The sequence below is a fragment of the Bolinopsis microptera genome, chromosome 1 (genome assembly GCF_026151205.1).
Source record: "Bolinopsis microptera isolate Bmic1 chromosome 1, MBARI_Bmic_1.0, whole genome shotgun sequence".
Taxonomy (NCBI): Eukaryota; Metazoa; Ctenophora; class Tentaculata; order Lobata; family Bolinopsidae; genus Bolinopsis; species Bolinopsis microptera.
The window spans coordinates 1,823,249-1,845,488 of NC_087072.1; the positions used below are offsets into that span (position 1 = coordinate 1,823,249).

Below are 22,240 nucleotides of genomic sequence, written 5' to 3' on the forward strand. Positions count from 1 at the left end.
GCGTTTTTAATTTCTTCAATATAGTCACCCATGAATTTGAAACTTAACCTTACTGTCACAGAGTGCATTGTGCATTTCTTATAATTTGTTCTACTGAAGATGAAAAATATCTGATGAATTTGAGAATTGCTAGTTGAGTAACTTGACAATTATTTTAGGCATCACAATAAAAAATCAGTACTAGTTGTTCAAAAAGTAGTAAGAAAAAGGTTTTCGATCATATTTTCGATCATACATAATATTCATTATAATATAAATACAAACATATTATATGTATATCAAAGCTTTACACGAAATTAAGAATTGAAAAGAAATTTTTATCCCATGAGTATACTGTACTAACTATTACTAGAAAAGATATATTGTCAGGCGTCAATGTGTAATTTAATTAAAAGAGTGTGGAAAGTAAACCGCATAATATGTAGCTTAATCACAAACAGCTGGTATACTAGCTATAGCGGCAGACTGTAGCGGCGGAGTGTAGCTGACTGAGCAATTCAATGGACGCAATGTTTGACAACACAAGGTCATTCTGCACTAAAATCAACTAGTTGCACAATTTAATTTGGTGGTTCCAACCCTAGCGGCACGAAGAAAAGAAATTTAATAACTGAGATTATTATATATGGTATCATTATAACACAGTTACGTGAGGTGTTGTAATTAAAGAACAACTCCGTTTGGCTGGCAGAACGGCTGGCATTGAGCATTCTTAGTATAACGGCTTTCGTCTTTTAATAATAACGTAATACCCGCATAATGTATGAATATTGAATACCTACATAAAATATGCGCCATTCGACCGATATATTGTATTCAAGGAACAGCATTCTTTGGCCGATTGGGTGGATATTACAATTTACTAAATATGTGCGTCTAAGGTAACGGATGATTTAGAAATTCTGCCCCAGGGTTGAGAATACGTTTTAAATCAGGAAAAACACAACATTCCGAGAAAATACATTATTAGTGCATATTATCAGATTAGAGGTAACACTATCGATAATCGAGATAAAACAAAAGAGGTTCAAATGTATAACTCCTCAAGCTGGATCGCAATCTCTCAACAGATTGAAATTGAGTCACGATTAGATGTAAAATATACCGTAGTTATAGTAAAAGTTAGATAATATTATAGTTTGCAAGTTCCACGTATTTTAGCTTATACTCACATAGTGTCGGAATGTAATTTTGTAAAGCTACAGTATCACTGCACCTCAATTACACTCATGACCAGCTCAACTAGCCCCAATCATAACAAGCCCATCTAATTTTAAAAACTTTTATAAGCATAACCTGGTAAGGGTAATTCTAGATTTATACTTACTACTATCGATTCCTAATATCAGCTGGGAAATTAATTTCAACGAGATGATTCAAGTCTCAGTGTGTCAAATAAGTCTTCTCTCGAAAGTAAAAAGCTGATAAATTATGCATGCAGTCTTCAAAACATTATGACATAACTTCACATTCACAAGCTCCTCCTGCGATCTCTCATTCTCAAAAGGCTGCATTCTGTACAGTCATCGTTGGCCATTCTCGGTACCAACTTCCATCACTGTTGTTCACAAACGGCCAATTCAAGTAAGTGAAGCAGGTTAAGGGCTACTTTCAGCTGCCAGCAATATATCGTCTAATTCACTTATCAATATGATATCGTAAAGCAGACTTTATCATTTTGGCTTCAACCAATGTTCAACAACCATAAATCTCCCAAAATCGAATATCACATAACAAATCATTGAAATATTTATAATTATTCCTATGAGTTTGTCCAAGTAGTATAATCCAGCAGTGACCCCGCTTGCACAGCCAAAAAATATACTAAGACCAAGTGCTACCCGCGTGCCTAATGGGGTGGTTCCAGCAGATTGACAGCAAGCAAAACATGAGCCCTTCTCAACATTCCCCATCATAGACTGGTACTCTCTAGCTAGAGAATCTTGAAATACTCCTTCTTGTCGGAAGCCACATAAATAAACAAGCGAAACAGCTAACAGAATTCCACTAAGACTGCCGCAAACAATGTAGCTGATTTTTAAGATGAATAGGGTCCTGAAAATAGACTTCAGTTATTTATCATTATAAGTACATAATATTTAAATTGAGACAGGTATTTGGCAGCAACTCATAAAGATAGCATGTTTAAATGTCAGGACAATTCTGGTGAAGTTCCTGACCATGACAAGAATTTAGCAAATGCTCAGATTAAATGGATAATATGATGGTCCCTGCCCCTAACTCCAGGGGTGTAGGAAGCTTGGGGGCAAGGGGGGCCATCGACCCCCCATGAAATCTGGGCAAGGGGCCAAAAAGGGCCAACTTTTTAATTTAGGTACTTCCAAACATTTTTGGGAAACAAATTTTTTACCTGCTTTCTTTGGGCAAGTCATCAAAATTACCAGGCTCTTCATCGTTGATTGAGTAATTACCGCTTGATCCAAATGCTTTAGAGGTAAGCGTTACCAAAACCACAAGAATAATTATATAATTCTTTTGATCAGAAACCATCCTAAGTTATTGTTAAGAAGTGAATAATAAAATAGGTTGTTTAACCCTGAGGAAACTGTTTTGCCTAAATACAGAAAATAACAGTTGAGAGAATTTCAAAAACGTTCATGATGATGATGTGACATATTTCAATCAAAGGATGTAAATGGATACAATGGTGTTTCTTCCCACAAGTTTCTTCGCATTTAAAACAAAAACCAATAAAATTTGATTTTTTTATATAATTTTAAAGTCAGTACACATAAGTTTGGGCTTGTTTCTCAGTCACTGAGAGCCGATTGAAATAATTCACTTTGGTATGACATGCTATCATCACTCATTCGAGGAATATATTATTATAAAATCAAATCACAATGACGCTTGTTTTTTCCGAATGAATAGTAAAACAAAGTATTTCAGTAAAACAAAGTATAATAGTCATTTCCAACGGTTTTTAGATATGCAGTTTGGCGGGGGATCAGGTACTAAGTTTTGTACGTGACATCGACTAAGTGTAATTTTGGAATTTTTCAAAAGACCCACCCACCCTCTTTGTGATACTAACTGTTTTTTCGGATAATGTTTAAGACACCCACCTCTTTTGCGGTACCTACTAACTGTTGAGAAATCATGGTACTAACTGTGTCTTGGTATATATCATTACTATTAAATCCAAAATAGCTAACAATCTAATTAATTATTAACAGGCCCCTTAACGTGGGCAGTAACGTACGCTTTATAAATTACTAGCAGGAACCCGTCTAACCCTAAAGTGGTGTCAAGACTCAAGAGACTAAAATATTTATTACCTATTTAATTCGCGTTTTTGACACCACTTGGGGGTCCAAATTTTGGGCTCTAAAACTCCTATTTGTAGGCCATTTTTTTATTTTTTCATGCTGATTTGAAGGCCATTAAAGCATTTGACCCAGTCAAAAAAAGTTTCAGTAGTATATCTTTTACGGTTTTTGCGGAAAGTCGTGTAAAAGTTGATGCCGTGGTGTCAGTAAAATGGCACGGATAAATATATATTATACGGATAAATATATATTATATATTAATAGTGAAGACACTAATTTCTTAGAGCAAAAGGAGGTATATACTGGTTACCTTGTAGCCCGTGGTTACCATTCTAGTATTGTAGACGATGCTTTCAACAAATTTAGTGATAGTAGTAGTACTTGAGCGTTATGTGGGTATGAACACCCTCGATAGTAACCACATCCTTTTTAAATCCGCTGGAGCTTAGTGTTTAGTTTATTTATTTTATTTGACATGATCTCAGCCTATTAACCCGTGTTTAGTTTACAATATTGCTATCAGAGACGTGTTATATTCATTACTATTTATATATTTTTACTGCTTGATTCAGAGAAATCTAGCTTTTTCCGAGAAACTAATCTTTAATAGATTAGATAAAATGTACGCAGCCATTCTTTTCGTTTGATTATTACTCAGTATATTTTAGTTTTGTACCGTTTTAAGTCACATAGTTTTGTACGTCTTCCTAAGACTTGTTTTCCTGTCCTAGTTTGTAAGTTATTTTAAAGATTTGTGAATATTCCAGTTGCTTTTAGAACAATTTTATCTCAGATAACGATGTTTAATAAAATGATGCAAAGACCTATTTCGAAGATCTAATCAACACCGACTTTTAATGTGTAGGAGTACAGCTACAAAATATATATATATATATATCGTCTCGCTTTATATATAGTAAGATAGCAGGATCCCGTCTAACCCTAAAGTGGTGTCAAGACTCAAGAGACTAAAATAATTATTACCTATATAATTCCAACTTCTTACTCCTTGGCCAATTTTTTTCCCTACTCTTGCCGAAGGCAAAAAGATCGTAGGGAATAAGTAATTGGGTTTGGGTATATGAGGTGGCCCGACCCCAGTGGAATAAATTTTAAATATGACTAGGAATCCAGTTTGGGAAAGAAAAAAAGGGCTATATATTTTTCGGCCGACTGGTCCCTGGTCAGCTCTTCTCCCAGGTCAAGATTAGTTTGAAATGCTTAGCGTATCCATTAGAATAATTACCGGATGAATATGCAATTATAAATTTTGAAATTAAATAAAAAATTTCTGAGAATTCTTTGATTTATTTGAAACGCAAAGGAAATATTTTTAACGTACTATATACGCCCCAAACTTGCCTACCAGATAGAGTGTCGAGGCGTAACTATCCCCAACACATTGGATGATTCGCTACTTTAGAAATGGTTTCAATCCTGTGTTGATACTTTTGACCTGACTTTGGATCTGAAGCTTGCTTCTGCCAGGTTATATACAATCTTTGACAATATACGATGACAAGCTTTGGATTCAAAGCGGGATAAGGATGTATAATGGAGGGGGTTATTTGGCGTAGATCGGACTTAGTTTCGACATAGTAGTAGTACTGGTAGTAGTAGTAGTTTGACATAGTAATTGACTAGACTACAAATTTTACTCTTAGGGAAAGTATACAACTCTAAAACCAAATTGTGAGTATTATTGAAATGCGGAAGAGCGAGCAAATCAAAAATACAATTTTAAAGTACTGTTTCACACTTGCACTGTACTCTAGATGATCGAGGATGTGAAGCTTGCTTAAGCCTAGAACACACGAGTTCCCCTGATATAGTAGCAATGGCTAGATTCACTTCCTTCCCACTTACACTGTTGTTGACTTGTAGCTACAATATTAAATTGATTCGTGGAAATCGGTCTCGGATGTGAAGCTTTCTTAAGCCAAACCCTGAGAATACTGTATTACTCGAACTTCAAGAATTTTCTAAATGAATCTAGACTAAAGGAGCCAACTTGAATCCATAAAATTTTGAATGCTAAATTTTAAAATACCGCTCTATATTTACACCGTTCACCAGTTAATATGGCTGGGAGGATTGGGAGGATTCATAGATTGTCGATTGTAAAAGATTAACTTGATATTTTAGCGTATCAGAGCTGAAATTTTGCATGACTATTTCACATGACTATTTTACATGACTATTTTTTCATATTCCGGGAATGTTGAGGAAGCAGGAATGGATAGCGCGCGTTTTCTGCGCGTTTTTTGGTGTCTGAATGCGCAAAAAAAAGTCAAGCAATCTTATAGGTAAGAAATAGTCATGGAATCTAGGAATGCGCTCGATTCGAACTTCGAGTCTATAAAGTAATGTAACATCGCGTGAGCCCTGAGAGCGACCAATTTTAATTTAATTTTAAATTAATGTGAATATTTTTTAAATTCCTGGACGCCTGACTATTTGCCACTGGGGGCCCGACGGTCTTACGTTGATGACAAAAGTCTGCTCCTTTGCAATATAGACCACTCCCCTATAATTATGTGTATAAAAGGAGTCTATTTTGCGTGCGACGCCGGTTATGTGTTAATTAATTACAGGCATAGCAACGAGTTTTTGGTGCTTGACGACTGTTACAAACAGATCAATCATCAATTTAAGTGTTATTTTGGTGAAACAAGCTTAATAAATTACCGAGTGATAGAATTCAGCAATTCAAAACTAATAAAATTATGATATCAGCAGTCAGCCGATAAACTCGCGGCTGTGGGCTGATTATTTAACAGTTAATCGACACTGAATGGTAGAAAGCATTGGAATACATAGTTGAGAACAGATGTTAGTTTACAGTTACATTCAACTTCAAGAAGCAACTATAATATCAAGATTGCGGTATGCTTTTAAAGAATCCTATATCAAATAAAAGGCTCAAAAGTCGATGGTGATGTGATGTGTCGAGTAAGTATCAAAATGTATTAGTTTATGTTAGATACAAATAATAACTAAGACGAGACAGCATATTTTATTACAGTCAATAAGTTGGCATACGATGCAGTAATATGACGTGACATATTGTTATTGTTAACTCGAAACAAAACCGCGCATTAAAGTATGAAATGATCTACAACCAAACCACATACCTACAGATCGACGGCGACACCTCAGATGCGCGCAGGATTTTTCAAGTTCTGCAGGCCTAATATAATATGAACGATTATTACGTTGTACATGCGCCAAACACCACTCTGGGATACAATAAAGTAGAACAATTAAATTGTATGCAGTAGGGAAATTTGATCGTGCGTGGTGTTACCGCAGCGAAATACTTGTTTATTTTTTCATGCTGATTTGAAGGCGATTTAAGCATTTCAAGAAAACAACAAATTTTAAAGTTGATGCCATGGTGTCAGTAAAATGGCAAGGTTCCATATATAATATATATATGGGTATTGCTGAAAGCACAGTGTAAGGCCTACACGGACCGCCTCTAACTAGTCAATCCCTGTTTACATGCCGTGTAGCAGGGGAATAGAAAGAGCTAAACTAGTAAGCGGGGCATAGCCAATACACTGTACTCCTATCATTGAGTATATTAGCAACCAAAAGAAAATTTCCTTGTGTTTGGAATCTACCAAGACGAAAGTTGTGCAATCCAGCGAAATTCCGAAGAATCATTCCAGTAGACTAGGCGCATTGCATATAATATATATCGTCTCGCTTTATATAATATTATTATTATTATTAATCAACTATATACAGCAAACACAAGATAATAGAAATTAAATCATAAAATCGAGTGGCCGAGTAGTCTCGACTCACCCAAAGCTTCTCCATAAACGTCTATCATGAGCTTTGTACACTAAATCGTTGAAATTACTTAAACTAAATCTTTTATTTACAATCACAATAATTTTCTTTGTCATAATGTCTTTTCATAATAAACCAAATAAATTTGAACGAGGTCTGCCCCTCCTTTCTTTATAGTCAAAACATCCTAAACATGCAAATCTGAAAGATAAGAAGGCGGGAGTGTCATCACCGCTTCTGAGAACGTGCCCAAGCATCTTCCATCTTGCTTTCTTGATCCTTTCAGTAAGGGGTCTGACATTACATCTCTTATATAAATTCTCGTTACTGATAACCGTAGGCCAATAGGTGTTGATTATCTGTCTCAGATGCTTCCTTTGAAGAACGTCGACAGATGCCATTACGGTTTCAGGAGCAGCCCAGCTGCTACAGTTATACAACAACACTGAAGTGACAAGAGCTTCGTACAGCTTCAGCTTTCTACTCTCACTGATCTGAACAGAACTATTCAACCAGACTTTCTTGTAGGTGTAGAAGGCAACATTGGCTTTGTTGCGTCTGTTTACAATATCTCTTTCAGAACAGAGCTTTGATCCTAATAGCACTGACACTCGCCACTCTTCATCTCCTCTAATTTTATTGCCATGGGCATCCAAAGCATCTGTATCTGCCAAATACACTCTTTTAAACACCGTCTTTGATTCGTTAACAAAGAGACTCCAATCCTTTAGTATATCACTGGCAATCTCTAGTATCTTCACCAAGTTCTGACCATCTTCACTCAGAAGCTCAGCATCGTCAGCATAGGCGGACTATATAATATAGTAAGATATAAACAAATTCAAGTCTATTTTTCCGATTTTGCTAATTGTCTCTTTAGATCTGTTTCGGTCCTTCATGGGAGTTCCCACATCTGCTGGTTGAGAATACTCAACATAACATAGATGATGCTTGACTGCTTTATTGACCCAGGCAGGCACCGGGGGCTTCAGGATGTATTAGATCCCAGAGAAGCTGGTATATAAAATAAGATACCCACCGATGAATTGCTTTAAACAGCTCATTAAACATTGGGAAATGGGCAAATTATACCCACTATTTAGTAGGGGTTTTGTTTTCAATGTAGCCGGATTAGATAAAAAGTAACAAAAAAATTCAAAAAATCCCAAAAAAAACTCAAAAAAAAAACTCAAAACCCAAAAAACACATTCCCAGAATTAAAATCTGAGGTAAAATGGGTATTTTGGGTGTTGGAAATGTTATATATTGATATATGATTTTATATTGTTAACTAATCATACTAATAGCCTTTAGGTTTTAGGAAGTGATCGTTTCAATTGTTCATCACTGATAAGAACCCCGTTACACAACAATGGCGACTGTGATGAGATATCAGTTTAATGAACCACTCTCCACGACAAATGTCACAGATGTAAGAAGTTGGTTTGAACAATTTGAGGTTTTTCTAGAGGTCGGGGAACTGGTGGAAGACCCGACAATCCCAGAAATCCCGGAGGAGAACAACAGAGCTCAGGACGAAACTGATAGACTTACTAGAGAAAGGGAAGTCCGGATAGAGGAATTGAAAGAGCTCCAAAGAACCAAGCTACTCATCGTCAACATGGACTCAAGTATGTTTAAAAAAGCCACAAACTTGTGTAAACCAGCGAAGCTAGTGGAAGAGAGATACAGTAAGTTGAAGCAGAGACTATGCGAACATTTCGCACCCAGGCCAACCAAATTCGCTTCAAGATATCACTTCACACAGATCAGACAAAAGGAGAATGAAAAGAGCACTAGCTATATGGAGAGACTGCTAGTATGTGCAACTGATTGCGAGTTTCAGGATCTAGATTCCAGATTGTTAGACCAGTTTGTAGCAGGACTAAGAGAAGAGAGAGAGAAAGCCAAACTGCTAAAGAAGACCAATCTGACCCTAGAAATCGCAAGAGAGCACATGTTGTCACTGGAGAAGACCAAATTGGAGGCTCAAGAAATGAACGCATCAAGCAGTGGAACAGTGAACAGTGTCAAGTATAGAAAGAAAGAGAGATCCCACAGGACGGACAAGAAAACAGTGGTCACATGTAAGAAATGTACACTGAAGGGACATTCAGAGAAACAGTGTTTCACGAAATGTCATGCCTGTAAGAAAGTGGGACACATCAGAAAGAACTGTCAACACGCAAAGAGAAAGAAGAAGAGAAAGAAAGACATCAAAACTTATCATGTGGAGTCTTGTTCAGATAGTGAAAGTTCAGAAGAGAGTAATTCAGAGCTTGAGAGCGAGAGTGAGGAGTCAAGTGAGGAAATTTTATTTGTGGAGGAGGTGTTAGAGTATTCACTAGTAGATAACTCAGAGAGTGAGTTAGGTGAATTTGACACAAGTTTAGTGTGTCAGTCCTCTGTTTATCATGATGTTGATTTTGAAAATGAAATTTCTGACCTAGATTGTACCATGCTCAAGTTTTCTGAGAGCAATGTTGAAATTCATAATGATTTTTATGATGACAATGAACTGACATTTAACTACACGAACATTTCTAAACCACTCGTTCAGGTTAAATTGAATGGAGTTAATCTACAGATGGAGTTCGACAGTGGATCCACGGTAAGTATAGTTAGTTGTGATGTTTTTTCTAAGTTAGGGTTAGGCAAGACCCTGCATGCTGCTAACAAGACCCTGCGTGTTGCTAACAACGAGAGACTGTCTGTCAAAGGTAAAAGTCTGGTAGACGTTGAGTTCAACGGAAGACTGATACAGGGATTAGAGCTGTATCTGATAGATGACAAGTGCCCGTCGCTCATGGGGCAGTCATGGATAACAGAGTTTTTAGGACCAGACTGGCTGACAAAGATTCTTAATCTTCAGAAGGACAAAGAGACTGTTGATGCAAATGTGTGTAGTAGTGTGGATGAAGAACTTGTCACTGCAGTATCAGACAGAGACATGGAAGTATTTAAACTCAGAACGATTAGTAAACTCAAGGAAAGTCCAATCTTTCAGCAAGGTTTAGGACTTATCTCAGGAGCTGAAGCAAAGCTGATTCTCAAGGAAGGAGCACAGCCTAAATCACTTGGAGTGAGACCGTTACCCTATGCTAAGAAGAAGCAAGTCGGGGACGAGTTACAGAGAATGATCAACGAAGGGATTTTGAGCAAAGTTGAGGGAGCAAGTCCTTGGGGAACACCCGTAGTTCCAGTGTTTAAAGGAGAGAAGACAAGGATTTGTGGATCATACAATTTCACGTTGAATCCAGGGATGGCAGCTCAGCAATACCCGTTACCTTCAATAGAAGAGTGCTTTAACAAGGTAACAGGGGGTAAGAAGTTTACTAAGCTAGATGTTCGACAAGCTTACAACAACATTCCGATCAGAAAGGAAGACAGGATTTTAACAACAATCAACACCCATTTAGGACAGTTGATGTGGAACCGGTTACCGTATGGTATCGCACCCGCTGCTGCGATTTTTCAGGAGACCATTGACCAAACTCTAGCCGGGATTCAAATGTGTTGTTGTAGAGTCGACGATATTCTCATATCAGGAAAAGACGATGAAGAACACATGACCATTTTGAACGAGGTCATAACGAGATTAGAAAATCAAGGATACAGATGTAAACCAGAGAAATCCCAGTTCATGGAAGACGAAGTGACGTACCTAGGTCACACTGTGAACAAAGACGGAATAAAGCCTGTAAAATCCAAAGTGGAAGATTTACTGAAGATGAAAGTACCAAAGTCGGTGGACGAACTTGTATCATTTCTTGGAGGAGTGAACTACTACAGAAGGTACATTGCAAACATGTCTCAGATTATTGCACCCTTAGACGAACTCAGGAAGAAAGGAGTCAAATGGAAATGGGGCAAGGAACAACAGAAATCTTGGGAGAAACTGAGAAACATGTTAAGTTCGGAGACAGTTCTGACTTTGTACAATCCTAATCTACCGCTAAAGCTAGATACAGACGTATCATCACATGGATTAGGCGCTGTTTTGTCGCATGTAATGCCTGACGGAACTGAAAGACCTGTTGAGTACATCTCACGCACCTTGACATCTGCAGAAAAGAACTACTCACAGATCGACAAGGAAGCTACAGCAATTGTCTGGGGAGTCAAGCGTTTTCACCTCTACCTGTACGGGAGGAAGTTTAAGCTAGTCACTGATAACCAACCGCTAGTCCACATATTCAATAAGAACAAACAGTTATCGGTCATGACAGCAGCAAGACTAACCAGATGGTCGATATTCCTTATGGATTACGATTACGAAATAGCATATCGTTCGACCAAAGCCCATGGTAATGCAGACATGCTATCAAGATTACCAGTTCCACACACTAAACAGGACGAAGAAGAAGCTAAGGAAGAGCTAGTCTTCAGTGTGGACATTGAAGATACCTGTTTAACTGCTAAGAAGATCGAGAGTTACACCAAGAAAGACCCGATTTTGTCAAAAGTGTTACACTACATCATGAATGGATGGCCGGACAAAGGCATACAATTCAGTGAAGAGATGACAGCTTACTGGAACAGAAGAAGTGAATTATCTGTGGAGCTAGGATGTATAACGTGGGGTTGCAGAGTCATTATTCCCAGCAAACTACGATCGACAGTGTTGGAGAATCTACATGTCACACACCTTGGGATGAGTGGAATGAAGACTCTGGCTCGTTCTTACGTGTACTGGCCACGGATTAACTCAGAGATTAAACAGTTAGCCAGCACATGTAAAAGTTGTGGTAAACATGGGAAGAGTTTACCAAGTCTCACTGAACATCCGTGGACCAAACCCACTATGCCTTGGCAGCGCGTACATATTGACTACGCAGGCCCATTCTTCAACAAAATGTGGTTAGTTGTCTATGATGCTTACACAAGATGGCCAGAAGTGATAAAGATGAACAAAGACACCACTTCAGCAGCTACTATCAGAGCACTACGAGAGATATTTAGTAGAAACGGACTGCCATTCGTCATAGTAAGCGACAATGGAACCAACTTTACCTCTGACGAGTTTGAAAAGTTCTTATCATCTAACAACATCAGACACTTGAAGACAGGAACATATCACCCGAAAAGTAACGGTTGTTGTGAACGGTTTGTAGGAACTTTCAAATCTGCTATGAAAAAGATGAACGAAGATTGTAAAGATATTCACAAGAATTTAGCGAACTTCTTGATCCGGTACAGAAACACGCCACACAATGTAACAGGTACACCACCAGCAGAGGCGATGTTTAAAAGATCGCTCAGATCCAGACTTCATCAGATTACCCCACTGGATCAGCAAAAAGTTGACAGCATGGATATCGAGAAGGAGCAAGCAGTTCTTGATTCTAGCAGAATTCGAAACAGACAGTTTGAAGAACAACAAGACGTGTATGTTCAACCTACAGCTAAAGACACATGGAAAGAAGGTGTTATTGAAAAAAGACTGGGCAATTCCAACATGTATGAAGTACAGTTTGGTGGGAGAAAAGTTGTAAAACACGCAGATCAGATCAAGAAGAGACTGAGACCAATGTTACAGCGAAAGAAACTAACTTTGTATAGTCCCCCAGGTAATCTAGAAACTAGCAATAGTCATGTCCAGTTGAATGTTTCACCATCGCACAATTCACCAGTACGTGGTCCGTTAGAGTTAGAGAATGTTTCACCAGCACGTGTTCCATCAGTGAGTGTTTCACAATCACAACCACCTACACCTATTCAAGCCACTGTAACACGACCCACTACTTCTAACGTGACTACACAGTCTACACGATTGACAACTACTAAAACTAACAACACACCCAACACGGGATCTGCACCAGTATCACTTCGCAGATCTGACAGACTGGCTAACAAACCAAGACGTCGTTGGAATTAATTAATTTATTACAGATTGTTTGTACTCATTTTATACGACAGCTTATTTTGTTTTAAGTGTAAAGGCACTACGTGCAGTGTATTGTAATATCGATGTTTATTTTGATACCCGATAGATGAAGGACATTTTAACATTTGATTTCTAACATGAAACGGCAGTTTAAATCGGAAAGCAACTTGTCACGAGACTTTTATTTTAACTGACATACGGCAGATTTTAACATTCGTAGAAAGAGAGAGAATGTGAATTTGGATTTTATGTATCTTATGTAAAACGCGGACGTCGTTATATTATAGAGAATTTGTTGTTTTCAGTCACGCGCATTAAACGCGCGCAATTTATTTTAATTCTGTAAAACGTGGTCCGAGCTGAGACGAATCTTAATGTTTTCGATACGCAAACGATTTGAACATTGAACAAGGAGGAATGTTATATATTGATATATGATTTTATATTGTTAACTAATCATACTAATAGCCTTTAGGTTTTAGGAAGTGATCGTTTCAATTGTTCATCACTGATAAGAACCCCGTTACACAACAGGAAATGAGCAGCAGACCCACCACTTAGTACAAAAGTACTGACTGTGTTTTGGAAAAAAATATGACCCACCACCCCAACGTCACTAAGTGTATGATCCCCCGAGTTTGGATCAATGATTTTAATTTTAGCACATTTTCAGAATCAATTGTAATGGATTGTGTTTGACCTTTAAATTTACAATTATCCTGAAAATGGGAGCTCCAGCTACTCAGCTCAGATGACTGAGATATCAAATTCGCATAGCCATGTGTCTACACGTACTGCGTGACGCGCTTGTTTCGGCGGTCGCGCTACTGCAAGCAAAAGGGCTCTGGTTGCTGGTTAGAGCAAGATATCAAGCAATATTTACCAATTTTATGCAGGAGCTGCATATATGTAGATTTAAAGATGAAAACTGAAACTCATGGTGTCCCATGTAGTATCAGAAAGATCATTACAAACTTGACGCTTTGACCAAAATGTGATCATATTATATGCAAGTTGTCCCTTGCTGTCAAATTTCTTGTTTCTTGATATCTTAATCTTAAATTCAAAATTATAGATCAAAACATGTGCAATAACTATTTACTAAATAGAATGTATTTACTAACTTAAAATGACTTGGTAAAAGTTAGAAAAATACCAATTAAACTTAAAACTATTTCATATTTAGCACAATACACTATCGGGCTGTGCCGCGCATGTCGAATTATCCTTCTCGCAACCACTTCGCGTCGGTAGATTGGTTTGTATTACATCGTGACCCCCATTGTCGTATTCAGTAACTTGTGGTATTTTCACTAAGTATTATTTTGTATCACGTTGAGACTCCCACTGTCGTTTCACTATACCCCTGTATGTAGAGTCTCTACGATACAAGGAAGCCGCGCACTCGTGCGCGGCGGGTCATACTTGCTCTATCCAGAGCCCTTGTGCTTGCAGTAGCGCGCACCTGCCTCTCGCCTTGACTTGTGAAACAAGCGCGCCCGCAGCGGAGCGAAAGCAAATGGTTAGGTGAAGGTCATACAACGTATGACAAATACAAACATTGAGTGAGTCTGGGGTTACCTGTACGTACTGCATGGGGACCCCAGGCTATAATATTTATGTCCAATAGAGATTCGGCAAAATGACAGGCTGAGCCCGCCACTCAGTAAGTAAAGTCTGTGGTAAAAATATTAATTGTAATTAGTATACCTAGACGTACACATCTTGTACTTGTCATACGTTGTATGACCCGCCGCGCACGAGTGCGTGGCTCCCCTGTGGCTGTATCGTCACCTATATACTGCCGTTTTCTCAGAAAAGGCAGTAAGTCCATATTTGCCATCTCGAGATATTGCGACTTTTGCGTTTATGGTTTTTTCTCCGCTTACTTTTTGCGTAAGATCGAAAGTAAACACGTTGAGTTATCAATAATTAGTTAAATTTTAATTTGTCAAAAAAATTAAAGCTTTGAGCCGTCCATAAGCTTAGATATAACCATTTTTATGCCAAATAATCGAACTTATTTTTCATACTGGATGGACTTACTGCCTTTTCTGAGAAAACGTGGACTTACTTCCTTTTCTGAGAAAAATCTCTGTTCAATATTTTTCTGAGAAGGAAGTAAGTCCAAGCTTTTTACTAAATTTTTGAGGTTGGGATCTATGTATTTTGGATTATATTGTAAAATATAAACAATTAGGTAAATCTAAATTGCTCCATATCATATAATAAATGTTTTTGAATAATAGTATGCCCTTATTTAGGCAAACTCGCCAATTTTGAACGATTTCAGTGCATTAAATGATATCTTATCGATATTTTGATGAAAATGAACTTGATCTAAAAGATATACCTAAACTAAACATTCTCTGCGATTATAACAGCTCAATAACTGCTCCAATGTTTATGTTTTGCGACTAAAATACATCCGACGTTTTTGAAAATCGGCCACCAAATTTTTTTTGAGGCCTAAATGAAAATTTTGATCACTCACGTAAGGTTGAAATGCAATCATACATCGATTCTGAAAATTTCAAGCGAAAATATCAATCGGCAGTAAAGTTATGTTCTTTTTGGGAAATCGCTTTCTAAAATTCCGTTTTTAGCATGCTTTTATAGGAAGTAAGTCCAGCTACTTCTTCCTATCACAAATAATTTATCTCAGAAAAGGCAGTAAGTCCACGGAATAACTTCCTTATCTCAGAAAATTTTCAAGATTTTCTCAGAAAAGGCAGTAAGTCCGGACTTACGTCCTTCTCTCAGAAAATAATTGGCCAAAACCGAACATAATGTTTCTCAACAGGGACTTACTTCCTTAGGAATTGCATGCAACAATGTTTCTATACATTAATATGTAGCTCATGTAGAGAATTTTCTACTGAAAATTTTGATACCAATATTGTCATATTTCGAAAATTTGGACTTACTGCCTTTTCTGAGAAAACGGCAGTATAGTGAAACGACCGTGGGTGCTACAACGTGAAACAATTTTGTACCACTTACTCTTGGCTGGTCGCTGGAGGACTTTGCTGCATCGACGTTCACGATAACCATCAATTTGTGGCGTTTACATAGCCATGTGTATACGCGTACTGCGTGACGCGCTTGTTTCACAAGTGAAAAGTGCAGTCGCGCGCTAGTTTCACAAGTGCAGTTACGCGATATTGCAAGCGAGAGGGCTTTGGTACGTTAGCAGTTAGACTTAGAGCAACGTTCTACGTGACAGGCATGTTTCGCTTGTTACACGTTGTATGACCCGCCGCGCACGAGTGCGCGGCTCCCCTGTATCGTAGAAACTCTATAGTGAAGCGACAGTGGTGAGTGGGTGTCACCACGTGATTGCTCTATCCAGAGCCCTTGCGCTTGCAGTAGCGCGCGCCCGCCTCACGGCGGTAAAAGGGCTCTAGCCATTAACCCACCCAACGATTTCAGCACCACTTTATATACAGTGGTGCCAAAATTACTTTCGCTTTTGTCCTCACATGCGACGTGTAAAGCCTTTCAGACAAATTGATTGCGTAAACAGTAAACGAGGTGTCGTACGTCACCTCAAGATCGGGTGACAGGGGCTAACCATGCCCGAATCTTATTGATCATTGATTGGGTCTGAGTGCTGAGGTCACGTGATTATGAGCCTTTGAGGTCACGTGATTATGACGTCACCAGACCTTGTCCTCCGTTTCCCGCTCATTGGACTAAGTGAGCTTGCATGCATGTAAATGTAGGTGTAAGTACAGCTATATTGTGATTTATACCTAATTAACCCCTATACACTGTCACTATGCACTATAGAAACCTGAAAAGTGGTTGCTGCATACTGGAGGGAGAAGTGCCAAGACTACCTGCGCTACATAGACGCTGTTGTCAGCACTCATGCTCACGCGCGCACGAACCTTCCCATCGGGGTTCGTGGATAGGTGCTTTTCTTGACTTGTGAAACAAGCGCGCCCGAAGTGGCGCGAAAACACATGGTTAGGTGAAACCACGTGATACAATGTTTCACAAGGTCGCGCACTATACTGCAAGCGAGATCAGATCAGACATCAAAGAGTTATGGTTAGAGCAAGCTTTGACGCGCCGCGGAAACTATTCTTTTTACTTCTTATTGAAGATCGTTGCTTTGTCAATTCGCAGATCAGCAACGATTTGAACGGATGTTGACTGTTGAGTAGTATGCATCCATATTAAAATCATTGTGGTGAGTAAATAGTATAATTAGTGTTTAAATTATATTAGTATAATAAGTATTTAAATTAGTATATTTATTATAATTAGTGTAATCAATGCAATTAGTATAATTAGTACAATAAGTATAATTATTAATTATAATTAGTATGATCAGTATGATTAGTATAATTAGTATGATCAGTATGATTAGTATAATTAGCAAAATTAGTATAATTGGTATAATTAGTGTTATTAGCAAAGTTAGTGTAATAAACGTAATTAGTTTAATTAGCAAAATTAGTGTTACTAGCGAAATTAGTGTAATTAGCAAAATCAGTATAATCAGCAAAATTAGTATAACTAACAAAATCATTATAATTAGCAAAATTAGTATAACTAACAAAATCATTATAATTAGCAAAATTATTATAATTAGCGAAATTAGTAAAATAAACATAATTAGCATAATAATCTTAATAGTATAAGTATATCGTTGAGATTATCAAATTGTAAATTACGCAGTATTGTGGTCCCGGCCAATAAGTTCATGTCGTGAGCCACTAATTAAAATTTTGGGTCATATAGTGGCATTTGTTTATTATATGATATGATGTATTATATAATGGCCTTGCTGAAATGTTTTATTCGAAAGAGAGTTGTGGGATTATACATTTAATTATTGCACCTGTTTGAAACAAATCATAGTCATTACTAACGAAGTAATTTAAAACTGAAAAATCAAAAGTAATACACTATATGCTTTTAAGGGGGGGGGGGGGGGGGGGGCCGGGGGGGGGGGGGGGGGGGGGGGGGGGGGGGGGGGGGGGGGCAATGGATATTTTTTTGTGAAACTTGATTTCGAGATAGCAGTTGACCAACAAACTAGGACCAGTGACCGAACTTTTGAGAGGGTCCCCGACCCCAACCCCCAATCGGTGCCCACGGGGAAGCCACGCCCATATTTGGTCCAAATTAGGCCCAATTTAGCCCAATACCTTTAACATGCCCAAAACCCAGATTTAAGGTACTTTTCTTGTAACTAGTGGTCTTCTGAACTCGTATATGAAATTTCATCAAGATTTGACAAAAAATGATTGAGTCATGAGCCAAAAACCATATGCCCATATTTGGGCATACGCACCAAATTTGGTAGATTTCGTCCCATAAATTGGTCAAATATCAATATTTTTGAATGAAACTTACTTTATATAAAAGGTAATCCTAAACTACATATTCTCTGTACGTTATAGCTTTATGTCTGTTTAAATGTGGATACTAAGGCAAAAAGACCACAAAAAATGAACTAAATTGCCCGTATCTTGGTTCGCGATATTCGCGGAATTGATCTCATTAAAATTGTAACAACTCAATCAGTTTTCAAAATTTTTCCATGAAATTTTCGGAATCGACTCGAAATCGCATTATCACCTTATTTTGAGAACAGATTTTTGATTTAGACATCCAAAAGAATTTGGCGGCCAAATTCCAAAATTTTCCCGGAAAAATTCAGAGTTTGGCCGCCAAATTTTGTGAATGCCGATTTATAAAAACGTTCAAAATGATTTAAAGTTATTTCTCAAAAAAATCCGATATCATTTATCAATCGGTTGCATTTCTTAAAATGTTGAAAGGGACACCGGTTCTACTGTTCGGTACGGTGTACAATATTTACCATCTTCAGTGGTAGGTTGATACTAGTAAAATTGTTCATTAAGATAGCTCAAAATGTCTGGTTACAGCAGTATCTCACAGTGGCGGAGGTCTGTGTCTGTTCTCGAGATCTTCATTTCAATATCATGAGGCTCGTTCCTGGATTCTGAAATGGTTGAGTGACAAAAATCTGTTATTATGTATTTTTTGGTAAACACCACATTTCGTGTTTGGAACTGTAAAAGTAGAAATGATCACATTTCATGAAATGATAATTATTGAACAGTTTGTAGAAAAATTTAAACGAGAAGAATATTTTCCACTTCTTGTACTTACTATTCACAGCTGCCTAAAGAGGTTTACAAAGGGTTCACATTTTGTTTTATCAATTGAAAAGTTCGTTCCTGCTGAGTAAGGGTCTGAAATAAATTGTTATAATATGTTATAATACTAATAGCAATACATGCAGATTTATGAAAACGTTTAAAATGATTAATCCGATTCAATTTATCAATCGGTTGCATTTCTTGAAATGTTAAAAGGGACACCAGTTCTACTGTTCGGTACGGTGTACAATGTTTACCATCTTCAGTGGTAGGTTGATACTAGTGAAATTGTCCATTAAGATAGCTTGAAATGTCTGGTTACAGCAGTATCTCACAGTGGCGGAGGTCTGAGTCTGTTCTCGAGATCTTCGTTTCAATATCATGAGGCTCGTTCTTGAATTCTGAAATGGTTGAGTGACAAAAATCTGTTATTATGTAGTTTTTGGTAAACACCACATTTCGTGTTCGGAACGTAAAAGTAGAAATGATCACATTTCATGAAATGATAATTATTGAACAGTTTGTAAAAAAAATTTAAACAAGAAGAATATTTTCCACTTCTTGTACTTACTATTCACAGCAGCCTAAAGAGGTTTACAAAGGGTTCACATTTTGTTTTATCAATTGAAAAGTTCGTTCCTGCTGAGTAAGGGTCTGAAATAAATTGTTATAATATTATGATATAATAGCAAAATATGCAGATTTATGAAAAAGTTTAAAATGATTAATCCGATTCAATTTATCAATCGGTTGCATTTCTTAAAATGTTAAAAGGGACACCGGTTCTACTGTTCGGTATACGTCGTACAATGTTTACCATCTTCAGTGGTAGGTTGATACTATTACTAGTCAAATTGTTCATTAAGATAGCTTAAAATATCTGGTTACAGCAGTATCTCACAGTGGCGGAGGTATGTGTCTTTTCGCGTGATCTTCGTTACAATATCATGAGGCTCATTCCTGGATTCTGAAATGGTAGAGTGACAAAAATCTGGTATTATGTAGTTTTTGGTAAACACCACATTTCGTGTTCGGAACGTAAAAGTAGAAATGATCACATTTCATGAAATAATAATTATTGAACAGTTTGTAGAAAAATGTAAACGAAAAGAATATTTTTTCCCACTTCTTGTACTTACTATTAGCTTATAATGTCTGGTTACAGCAGTATCTCACAGTGGCGGAGGTCTGTGTCTTTTCGCGTGATCTTCGTTTCAATATCATGAGGCTCGTTCCTGGATTCTGGAATGGTCGAGTGACAAAAATCTGTTATTATGTAGTTTTTGGTAAACACCACATTTTGTGTTCGGAACGTAAAAGTAGAAATGATCACATTTCATGAAATAATAGTTATTGAACAGTTTGTAGAAAAATTTAAACGAAAAGAATATTTTTTCCCACTTCTTGTACTTACTATTAGCTTATAATGTCTGGTTACAGCAGTATCTCACAGTGGCGGAGGTCTGTGTCTTTTCGCGTGATCTCGTTTCAATATCATGAGGCTCGTTCCTGGATTCTGGAATGGTCGAGTGACAAAAATCTGTTATTATGTAGTTTTTGGTAAACACCACATTTTGTGTTCGGAACGTAAAAGTAGAAATGATCACATTTCATGAAATAATAATTATTGAACAGTTTGTAAAAAAATTTAAACGAAAAGAATATTTTTTTCCACTTCTTGTACTTACTATTCACAGCTGCCTAAAAAGGTTTACAAAGGGTTCACATTTTGTTTTTTCAGTTGAAACGTTCGTTCCTACTGAGTAAGAGTCTGAAATAAATTGTTATAATATGATATAATAGCAATACATGCAGATTTATGAAAACGTTTAAAATGATTAATCCGATTCCATTTATCAATCGGTTGCATTTCTTAAAATGTTGAAAGGGATACCGGTTTTACTGTTCGGTACGGTGTACAATGTTTACCATCTTCAGTGGTAGGTTGATACTAGTACTAGTAAAATTGTTCATTAAGATAGCTTAAAATGTCTGGTTACAGCAGTATCTCACAGTGGCGGAGGTCTGTGTCTTTTCTCAAGATCTTCGTTACAATATCATGAGGCTCGTTCCTGGATTCTGAAATGGTCGAGTGACAAAAATCTGTTATTATGTAGTTTTTGGTAAACACCACATTTCGTGTTCGGAACGTGTAAAAGTAGAAATGATCTTATTTCATGAAATGATAATTATTGAACAGTTTGTAGAAAAATTTAAACGAGAAGAATATTTTCCACTTCTTGTACTTACTACCTTATCGGACCTTATTTGGACGGACATTACTTGAACGCTGGAGGCCCTAGCGTTCATCTTAATGTCCGGTCAAATAAAGTCCGTTCAATTAATGTCCGTCCAAGTTAAAGTCCGTTGAAATTTTTTCAAAAATGTTTCCATTTCGAACTTTTTGTCCAGAATATGACAACTATGAGAACTTTATTGTGCCGTAAGTTAACGACGGAAAGGTTCTCCTTGGTCTGCCGGAGGCACAGACAACTCTACTAGTATATGATGTTTTCAAGGGTCACTTGGCGGAAAAAGTCAACAAAATTATGGCACTCAACAACATAGTTCATGAGCTAGTCCCCGCCAACATAACAAACTTGTTCCAGCCTCTAGATATTACGGTAAATCGCGTTGCCAAGGACATTGTCCGAAGTTGTTATAGTTCACATTACTGAGGGGAGGTAATGAAACAGTGCTAGGAAAGCTCCACGTGATGTTAAGGTTAACCTAAAGTTGTTTAAGATAAAACCACTTCACGCCGAATGGCTTGTAAAAGTTAACACTGAAATGCAGGACCGGGGTAGTTTGATAAAAAAGGTTTCCATGAAGCTAGAAATCACTGATGCTTGTTTAAGCATGGACTATTTCATACACGAAAACCCATTTGATGAAGATGATATGTGATATTAGACACTGATCATGTACACATATTTTAAAATTTTTACTGCTTAATGACTGCTTTTCTTACTTACTGTATAAAAAATGAATTTAAAAATCATTTGCTGAAATTAGAAAAACCTCAAAAAATTGAAAAAAATTCGGCTTTTTGATGGTTTTGAATGCCTTCGAGCGTTCATATTAATGTCCGTTCATAATTATGTCCGTTCATGTAATGT

The 22,240-nt window shown here is 37.3% G+C and overlaps 1 protein-coding gene and 1 long non-coding RNA gene across 2 annotated transcripts; one reads left to right on the forward strand and one right to left on the reverse strand.

Moving 5' to 3' along the window:
- Window positions 1-8,463: 8,463 nt before the first annotated feature.
- On the forward strand, window positions 8,464-12,969 carry LOC134825917 (uncharacterized protein K02A2.6-like). The gene has a single exon (XM_063838120.1). The coding sequence runs from the start codon at window positions 8,464-8,466 to the stop codon at window positions 12,967-12,969; it is 4,506 nt and encodes a 1,501-aa protein (XP_063694190.1).
- A 6,910-nt stretch (window positions 12,970-19,879) lies between these two features.
- On the reverse strand, window positions 19,880-21,200 carry LOC134821385 (uncharacterized). Its single transcript, XR_010161009.1, has 4 exons — window positions 21,135-21,200; window positions 20,810-20,892; window positions 20,261-20,363; window positions 19,880-20,088 (listed from the first exon to the last, which is right to left on the reverse strand). It is a non-coding gene; the product is annotated as an uncharacterized LOC134821385 (long non-coding RNA).
- Between the last annotated feature and the right edge of the window lie 1,040 nt (window positions 21,201-22,240).

Bases quoted from the DNA above. Each gene is read 5' to 3' on its own strand.
- LOC134825917 (XM_063838120.1), top strand. From the start codon at position 8,464: ATGGCGACTGTGATGAGATATCAGTTTAATGAACCACTCTCCACGACA.